Below are 9,174 nucleotides of genomic sequence, written 5' to 3' on the forward strand. Positions count from 1 at the left end.
CTGCCTGGGAGGAGGAGGATGGGGCCTTTGCAGGCCATTACTTGCGGCACAGCTCCTGTGATGCCAACCAGTGCCTGTGCCCAGAGGGACGCGAGCATGTGGAGGTGAATGGGTGAGTGCCGGTGGCTGCGGTCCCCGCAGCCCCAGCGAGGAGATGGCGATGCCTTCGTCTCCTCCTCTGGGCAGGGATGGAGCCTCCCTGGGATATGGGCACGGCACGGCAGGGTGAGTGCCAGCATTTTAAGGGGAGATTTGACAATGCTGATGCACTACTGGCTGATGCAATGATCTCCGTTTCTAATATGTGCGGGGTGTGGGATATTCCTTACCACCATCCTGGCATTTCCTGTTTCCCTTTGCTACACTCTTACCTATCCCACTCCTTTTCTCTCTGCTTGGACAGGCAAAGGGGATCCCACCAGGTCAGCACTGCGCACTGCCATTGCCCATCCTTGGCTGTGAGCCCCGTGACTCTGTTCTCACGACGTAGTCGGCGTTTCCAGGAGGAAGCAGTGTCTCACTGCCCGCCTCTGCCTCAGCAAGAGAGGCGATGCAAGCCCCCGGCATGCCAGGTAATTGCTGTGCCGTGGTCAGCCGCTGGCACCCATCGGGATCGCTGTGCGTCAGCAGGCTCTTCCCCCAGTCCCGCTCTTGCACGTCACGTCAGCATCCAAAGGGGAAAGTGCTGTGGGCTCGCGGCACCTGGGCCACGTTCCGCAGATGATGGGGAATGTAACTCTTAATCCAACGCACCTCCCGCTGTAGCTGCATCCCAGAGCTTGCCATGAGTCCCTTGAGGCCCAAGAGCAGCACAGAGTGGGATCCCTCCCGTGAGCCGAGGTCCAGAGAGATGCCCTGACTCCCCAGCTGGGCAGGGCCTTGGAGGGAACCTCCCCGTCCTCCTGCATCCTCTGTGCCTGAGCCATGCGGAGGCTTTACCTCTCCTCTCTGCTTTTTGGCAGTGCTGTCAAGGCTTGGGGAATATCAACGTGGCAAAGTGCATGAATTTCCTCCAACAAACTCAGGTACTGAGCCTGGGGTCCTTCAGTGGGAGATAAGTCCAGAACTCTGGGAGCAGCTGCAGGCGGTGCCCATGCTGGGGAAAAGGCAGAAGTGGGGAGGGAGGCTCAGGTGTCTCTTGAGAAGTCCTGACTCCATCCCCTGGTGATGTGGGAGCTGCCCGTGGGCAGGGAGAGTTGGGGGTGGCACTGCCTGCTGCAGGGACGGTTTCTTCTGTCTGTGTCCCTCGAAGCAGCGACTGCTCGAGCAGATGCGCTCCCCACCATGTGCTCCTTCTGAATGCCTCAGTTTTGTTTGGGGGGACAACCTGTCCCAAAGGGTGGGAGGGTGCCTCCGGGCACCAGCACTGGTGGGAAACAGAGACTTTCCTGGACATATGAGACGTGCTGCAAGCTTACAGTGGTGCATTGGACAGACTAACATCCCCAATTGCATCTCCAGGTGCGGTCGGCGAGACAAGCCCCACTGTGTCCCGTCCCCAGAACATCGCAAGTGTTCTCTGTCCCCAAGATGTGCGGAAGGGCTGCATGATTGGCACAGTGGTAATCGTGATTTTCCTACCACTTGCACTGCTGCTGTGCTACGTCTTCGTCCGGCAGCGGAGGAAGAGCAAAGAGTAAGTCGATGATTTTCCCCCCCACTGCTCCCTTGCATGGCTGCTCGTGGGCCTTGCTCTGGAAAGGAGTCCCTGTGTCCCTCCTGCAGCCGAGTGCCTCAGCGGCTTCCTCTCTCCACAGACATGCCCCTGCACCTTGGGGACACCGGCTGGAAACCGGCGGGTACCCCTTGCGCCCGGTCAGCCCCACCAGCCACCCCGGCATCCCTGACAGCTGGGACCAACAACAGCAGCTGCAGCCCCCGCCTGAAACACCGGCACGTCCACCCTCCAGACGGGATACACTGCCACCACCACCGCCACCGCCGCCAACCCCTCCTGCCCCCAGCCCAACACTGGCCGCCTCAGTGCCTCAAAATGGGCCCAGCTCCACCAAACTCCAACCCAAACGTCCTCCCCGTCCCCCGAGGCCATGGGTCCAGCCCTCTGACAAGGGCTGAACGCGGCCCTGCCAGGGTAGGGGTTGAGGATGGGAAGACAGAGTCCCCCACCCACAGCTTCGGGGGGCAGCCCTTTCACCCCCCCATGAAGAGGGACAGAGTCGGCGCACAAGCGTCCATGTGGCCCTAATAGCAAACCCCATGAGGCACCAAGCGCTGGCTCATCTCCACGCCCAGCCGCGGCTGTGGATATGCCCACTGTGTCCACTCGCGGTGGAGGCAGGCAGGAGCCAGGCACGGGGGGCTCCTCTGACTGGCGTGCACAGCCCCCATGGGCTGGGGGGGCGTTCCCCTCACTCCCCCCAGGCACACAATAAAGTTACTGTAAGCAGAAGATTGCTTTGTGTCTGAAGTTTATCAACTCTTTTGGCCTGTAAAGATGAAAATCTTTACACAGTTAGCAAGCTGTGGTAGTCTACAGGAAGTCTTTAAACTTCCCTTGTTAAAAGCCAAGTTCCAAGTGCTATTTTTCCAGTCACCACGCGCTTGTATTCGGGGAAGTGTGAAGAAGATGATGACACTGCAGCTGTGGAGCTGCCTAACTTTCCCCGAGCAGCAGCAGCAGCAGCAGTAAAGACGAAGGCGTTCGCTGCCTACCACAGCCAAGGGCTGAGGCTCCAGCCGGCCCCCAGCCTTCCCCACACGGTGGGGAGCAGCCAGCGCTCGCAACGCCAGCGCTCTCGTGATTAGGCACCGCTCCGCAGCATTCCTAGGCCCGCTTTTAACGGAACCGCTTGTTAACGGGGCTTTCCACAGAGGTGGCCACCCGTCTATCATCCACCGCCTCTCACGCCCATTGGGTTTGGGGCCGTGCGGCACCGCCTCCACCTGGGACGCTCTCCCCTCACTGGACAGCGGGGAAAAAGTCTCCGCTCCCTCCGCCATTTCTGCCGAGGTGGCCTCGGGCGCAGTCGCCAGATGGCGGCCCCGGCGGTCGCCCCTCAGCCTCCGCAGTCGACGGGTCCTCTCCTGTTCTGCTCGAGAAGCCGTCTCGCCTCGGAAGGCGCTCCGTTAGCGTGGTGTTACTCGACCGAAATCCCTCGTCTGGTGCGTGGCAGGGGCTAGGGCTTCCCGCAGGGCGGCGCGGGCTCTCCCGCGCCCTCGTTTTCGCGCCTCTGGCAGCACACCGCGGCTGCTGTCACGGACGCACCCGGGCCGGGTGCAGAGCAGCGCGCGCGGCTCTGCCCCTGCCGTGGCGGGAAGAGGGGGGCGGGACCGCTGCTCCACAGACAAGGCCCTCAGCCAACGAAACGCCTCATGGGGCGAGAGGAGGTGCAGGAGCGCTGGCCGCCTAGGGCCGGAGTTCAGCTCCTGCCGGGCTCGAAGAGGCAGCCCCCCGCGGGAGCTCCCCTCAGAGGGCTCAGCGGGCGAGTGTTCGGAAGCCCTCCCCTTGGGCCGGGGACAACCCCGAAGGGAGCTTGGTGGGATTGAGTGCCCTCAGCCCCCCGCCCCCCTCGGTGAGTGAATGGTGCCTCGGGGTGAGCTTGAGTGAGCGCTTGCCCCCTTCGGGCACCTCTGAGGGGCAGGTTTCCCCTTCGGAGAGTGGGTGCGCACCTTGGTATCATCACTGTTCACGTGCCGTCGTTGTCGTTCTTCCGTGTTGCTGTGCAGCAGCAGCGTCCCCAGCTGGTACGTGGAACTTAGTTAACTGTTATGGGGGCGTTGTTTTGGCTGCCCTGTCCCCGTCATCTCACTGGCTTCGGCTGTTTGGATTTGGTTGCAAACTAAAGTTTGTTAAAGCTTCTTGTCCGTGTGAAGCCGCTTTGGTATACCTCGGTGACCTGGTGATATTCCTGGTGGGATTTTTTGAATGTTCTGGGGGACGCCCAGGGCCTGTAGGGCGCATCAAGGTCTTTCAGAGGAGGAGAGGTGGTCCTTCAGCTTGCTGGTCTGTCTGCAATACCGGAGTCCTCGGGACTAGTAGATGCTCAGGGAGGGAAGTGCTGTGTTTCGAAGCAAACTTGAAACACAGGTCTGTTTTCTGTGCCTCTTAATTCTCACAAGGTCACTGGGCTAGAGATACCTTGAAAATGTGGGAATGCACAGAGTCGTCAGTCTTTGTTTGCAAGGAAGAGTTTCTGTTTTCTTGTTCGGAGAAATGTTAGAAATAAGGAGACGTCTTTGAGTTCTTAACAGTTGTGTAAAAGTTCAGGGAGTTTGAATGCTGAAGTTCTTAGGTGTGTGGTGTCCTGTCTTAATACTTCACAACTAACGTTTTTTATCTCAAATGTGGGAAGGAACACGGCGCCTTGGTTTCGGCGATCAGAGCAACGAACAGATGAGACGGTGCCCCGACTCCTGTCTGGACAAGACAGAGGTTTTGCACGTCGAACAAACGAAATCGTGATGCCTGAACAGCTGAAAGGTGAAGCCCAATGCAGTTTTCATCCTTGTACAGGTAAAACGTTGTGAAATAAATTTGGCCAGCTGCTAAATTCCTTTTTACTTCCAGGTGTAAATGGACTCTGTTCCTGACGAATACAGACGCTACAGCACAGCCCATGTTGGGGTGAGCACCTTTTGCCGGGTGTCCGCCAGGTACAACCGAGAAGCGCTTTGTTAGCCCCTGCACTCCCACTGTGGGTCACAAGATGGGGTCTGAATACCCAGAGAGACAGCTGTGCCAGCAGCACGTGCAGCAGCAAAACACCACCTTGCCACTGTATTTTGCTTGGGTACCGTAATAAATCTCGCTAGCACGCAGAGAGGGCTTCCGAGAAGTAGCAGTTATTAAATGTTATTTTTCCGGAGTCCTGTTCAGGAAGGTGGAAAGAGGTAAATTCAGGGACCGATTTTTAGTAAGTTACAGGTGGTGCTGCCGGCAGTGAGGAGGGTTGCTGGAGGGCTGGATTTGCGGGAGGAGCAGAGTGCTGTCATGAGGCGGACCATCCCATCCGTCAGATAAATGAGGAGGGATCCAGAAGCGTTTTCCCCAAATGAAGCATTCTGTGGACGGCACCTTTGTTTTCGAAGCAGGAGATACTTCCTGAGTGTCGGTGTTCTTTTGCGCCTGAGACTTTGCCAGATGCGCGCTGGTTCAGGGGTGGCTGTTGCTCGTTATACCCGTAATTGGGAGGTGGCTTTGGTTGTGGCTTAGAGAACAATTGTTCCACGGTATGTCCAGTCAGGCACCAGCCAGTTGTTGACTTGACAGTTTTTTCTTTGGAAAGTGAATTGTTTTATGACTTTCTGCCCAACTCGCATCTTGTGTTTGAAAAGAAATGCCAGCCCATCTCTTTTACTGGACTGTGCGTAGCTGTGGCTTAGCAGGCTGTTTTCGATAGCGCTGATTATTTTAAAAGCAGATCAAGGGACATTGAAACTATGTGACTTGACATGTACTATCCTAGGAAGAGTCTTTGGTCTTGCAAAATAGCGCCCAGTAGTGCTGCTCGCCTTCCTCTCTGTTTCTTCAGGACAGATAGGAACGCGAGAGTCTAAATCTGTTCCTCGTCTAAGAGTCGAGACACTAGTGTAAAAGTGACAGCTGAAGGTTTGCTCGCAATTGGGGTGTTCACATTTATCCACCATTTCCATGTGAATCCTGCCATGTCAAAAGAAGCGTTTGAAGTTCTGTTGCAACCTCTTTTCACAGCGTCTGCTTATTCACATGCAGCTTTCCCGAAGAACCTCATAATGTTGTTTGGAGAGGTGCCACGCACCACCCAAGAGGTCAGCAGGCCCCTCTGCAGCTTTGACAGCCTCCAACGCTGTCGGGCCCCCCTGTCGTTACGAGGGGCCCCTTTCCAGTGCCTGCAGTTCCCTAAGGCAGGCGGGGATCCCAACATGCAATGGAAATGTTTCACATCTGTGTCTGCTCCTAGATGAGGCTGCTGGCAATGGTTATGAGGCTTCTCACCTCAATGTTGGTTGGGAATCTTTGGGCCATCCTGGAGGTAAGTTCTCAACGTCCATTTTGTTGAAAGAGTAAACACTGACAACTTGGCAAGAGTTTATTCACGTGCAGATTTCCTGAAGACCCCCTCGCTGTCCACGGCCTCCCAATGTCTTTGTCTAGTATTCCTGTCCTCCAGCCTGAGAGCAACCTCACGGGTAATTCAGAGGCAGCAAAGAGCATCTACCTTTTAATTTTTTCTTTCCGTGTGAAATGCAAGTTGCTTGTTCTGCAGCCGACGCGCAGACGTGCAGAAGAGCAGAGAGGGAAAGGGTCGGGCTGAGTGCCGTGCCCCGGGGCGCTTTCCCTTGCGAAGCTCTTTGCCGGCCCCTGGGAGCCTGAGCTGCTCCCTCCCGGTGCCAGCTGCCAAGCCAGTGGGCTTCTTGGCGCTGACTTCAGAGCTGGTGCGAGCTCCAGGGAGTCCTTTCTCCCAGCGGCTCCACGCGTGGTTCATTTTGTCCCAGCGTGGTGCCACTGCAGGCACACGGTAACTCTTTGCACCAAGCTCCTGAGCGGAGGGGAGAGAGGAGTGCCGTGGAGTAATCCCGTCTTTGCCCGGCGCTCCTGAGCTGCCACTCCGATCTGAGGAAGTATCCTGGACTGTGTCACCGGAGCCGTTCTGTCCTGTGCTTCTTTGCAGAAGGTGATGCAGCTTTGCAGCTGGGTTCCGGGTCGGCGACTGCGGGAGATGGCACGGGTACGTCCTGGCTTTTCCCTCCCCTTCAGAGCTGCCCACTCACAGCCCAAAGGTCAGCCGGCCGGGCGCCTCTGCAGGTGGGAGGACGGAGACCTGCCCGTGGGTGCCCTCTCCTTGCGTGACCCCCTCACCGCTCCTGCGATTCGCGTCTGCCAGTGTAGATGACGGGAGCTTCTCTGGGTGATTAATAATTACAGGTGTTCCCGACGGGAGGACTTTTCCAGCTCCTCGGCTGGATCCGGCGCAAGAGTCTGGCTGGCATCCCAGGGGTGAGTATTCTGTCCTCTGCTCACCTCACAGGCTGTGCACTGGTTTTCTGCAATTTATTCATGTGGAATCGTACCAAATACGTTCTGTTAAGGTCCTCCAAGAGCTGAAGGAGGAAAAAACTCCGGGAGCCATCAGAAGTCATTTAGCAAATACTAGAGGAGCTGGAGAGAACACAGGGTGGGTATACTTCACTCTGCCTTAGCCGTGAGATTCATCAACTGGAGCTCTTAGATCCGTGTCCAGACACGCCGTCGCCTGCCCAGCAGGCAGGGGTCGAGCAGAGCCTCGCAGCAGCGATGCTGGGTCTCACGCCTTGCAGGCGCTGGCGAGCCACAGAGATGGGGCAGAGCCTCTGCTGCCAGTTGTGGCTCAAGCCAAGTGCCAAGGGCAGCTGGTGCCCCCGTTTTACCATCACGGCTCACAGCTGGCTTGTGCAGATGTCGGCAGGCAGATTTATTTATCTAAACCTTACCGATGTCTTTGAGAAGCGTTGCCTCCTGGAGGTGCCACCGCCCTGATGGGGAACGGTTCCACCTGACCCAGCTGTCCCATTTTCTTTTTCAAGAGACCGACGCAGTGGCTGTGCAGGAGTCGGCGTTTCCAGGAGGAAGCAGTGGCTCACTGCCCGCCTCTGCCTCAGCAAGGGAGGCGATGCAAGCAGCGGAGTAAGAGCAAAGAGTCAGTGATTTTCCCCCCACTGCTCCCTTGCATGGCTGCTCGTGGGCCGTGCTCTGGAGAGGAGTCCCTGTGTCCATCCTGCAGCCGAGTGCCTCAGCGTCCTCCTCTCTCCACAGACATGCCCCTGCACCTTGGGGACACCGGCTGGAAACCGGCGGGTACCCCTTGCGCCCGGTCAGCCCCACCAGCCACCCCGGCATCCCTGACAGCTGGGACCAACACCAGCAGCCGCAGCCCCCGCCTGAAACACCGGCACGTCCACCCTCCATGGCCCCCACTGCCCCTGGTTCCCCCAGCCCAGGCCCCATCTGAAAAGACACCCCTAACTCCCGAGCCCGCTGGTCCGGCCCTCTGCCAAGGGCTGGAGGCGGCCCCGCCAGGGTAGGGGTTGAAGGTGGGGAGACAGAGCCCCCCACCCACAGCTTCGGGGGGCAGCCCTTTCACCCCCCATGAAGAGGGAGAGGCTACTCTTTTAGTGCCAGCTTCCCAACAGTTACTAATTTGTGGTGGGACAATAAATCGTGCAGCAGACCATATGTACTACTTGCCTCTCATTCTGTTTACCTTTCAATGTGGCTTTCTGTTGTTTGACAGAATATATAGGCAGCACGTATGGCTGGGAAAGGAAGGCTGAACGTCAGGAGATAGTGCTGTCATTTATTCTGTCAGCAAATCTGTGAAATCTAAATTTTCACTAATGCTAGTGTTTGCATTAGTGCTGCAATGCGGGGGAGGGTGGCTGCATTTTCAAAGTGATCTTTGTTGATGTCGTTTGCATTCTCCAGTTGCTGCAGTTCTTGTTTGCGGACGTGGCGATCGGGACTCTCATCTGAAAAAAACAAAGGCATTGGACATTCTGAGTGATGTGTTTGGCTAGGTTGGTGGTACTTGAAAGCGTCTCCTGGCACGCAGTAGAGAGGTGATCCTTGATATTATTTCCTCTGACGAGCTTTTCAAACTACTGTTGCATTCACACGTTACGTTTTGGTGGGTCCTGATTAGAGGCTCTGCCTTTTAGTTCTCATTTCTCTCTTTCCCTTAAGCCTTCTGTCCTCCTGTGGAAATTGTACCAAATTTTCGTGCTGTTCCAGGAGGGTTTTTGCTTGCCGATTAAGCTGTCCAGAAGCTTCGGCCTCATTTGAGATTGCCTGCGGTTTCTCCAGTTTTGTGGAACACTCGTGGTGAAACACAGACGTTGACTCAGCAGTTAGCATCCGTTTTAACTGTTAAGCAGGTATTCTTTATTAGCAGCACTGGGGATCGCTCCACCGCGAGTGCTCCAACGGACAGGTAAAATCACAGAGAATTTCTGTTGATTCAAAGCAGTGACAGTGGCAGTGGCGATTGTTCGTCCACGTTTCCTTCGGTCACTATTTTCCCTTTTCCTGTATACCCTCCATGCTGCTTCAACTGACTTCTCCAAATCTCTTATCTCTGGTTCCTTCAACTTTTGCAATTTCCTTCTGTCTTCAGATGATTGCCCCCAAAATAACGATTCAAGCTGTTGTTGTCCAATATCAGGTGAAGGATCTAACGTAGTATATTTACGCATCGCAGA

At 56.3% G+C, this 9,174-nt stretch overlaps 1 protein-coding gene across 4 annotated transcripts; it reads left to right on the forward strand.

Annotated features, from left to right (window-relative positions):
* Positions 1-3,021: 3,021 nt before the first annotated feature.
* Positions 3,022-8,156, forward strand: LOC122154304 (translation initiation factor IF-2-like). Of its 4 annotated transcripts, none has more exons than XM_042801680.1 (9): positions 3,022-3,123; positions 4,314-4,441; positions 4,529-4,614; positions 5,672-5,748; positions 5,901-5,972; positions 6,612-6,668; positions 6,866-6,937; positions 7,504-7,603; positions 7,733-8,156. In XM_042801680.1, the coding sequence occupies exons 3-9, from the start codon at positions 4,535-4,537 to the stop codon at positions 7,926-7,928; spliced, it is 654 nt and encodes a 217-aa protein (XP_042657614.1). In that variant the 5' UTR covers positions 3,022-3,123; positions 4,314-4,441; positions 4,529-4,534; the 3' UTR covers positions 7,929-8,156. The 4 variants fall into 4 exon arrangements, 3 of the variants coding, with proteins under 3 accessions (XP_042657614.1, XP_042657627.1, XP_042657623.1); XM_042801693.1 differs by having other exon boundaries at positions 7,504-7,616; positions 7,733-7,844; XM_042801689.1 differs by adding an exon at positions 7,030-7,115 and having other exon boundaries at positions 6,612-6,745; positions 7,504-7,804.
* The last annotated feature ends 1,018 nt before the right edge of the window (positions 8,157-9,174 follow it).

This window comes from Tyto alba, unplaced genomic scaffold, assembly GCF_018691265.1.
Source record: "Tyto alba isolate M040663 unplaced genomic scaffold, T.alba_DEE_v4.0 Super-Scaffold_100000100046, whole genome shotgun sequence".
Lineage (NCBI taxonomy): Eukaryota > Metazoa > Chordata > Aves > Strigiformes > Tytonidae > Tyto > Tyto alba.

Coding starts and splice junctions, on each gene's coding strand:
- LOC122154304 (XM_042801680.1), top strand. CDS start 4,535: ATGGACTCTGTTCCTGACGAATACAGACGCTACAGCACAGCCCATGTT. Junction 6,669..6,865: donor GACTGCGGGAGATGGCACGG/GTACGTCCTGGC, acceptor TAATAATTACAG/GTGTTCCCGACGGGAGGACT. Junction 7,604..7,732: donor GAGGCGATGCAAGCAGCGGA/GTAAGAGCAAAG, acceptor CTCTCTCCACAG/ACATGCCCCTGCACCTTGGG.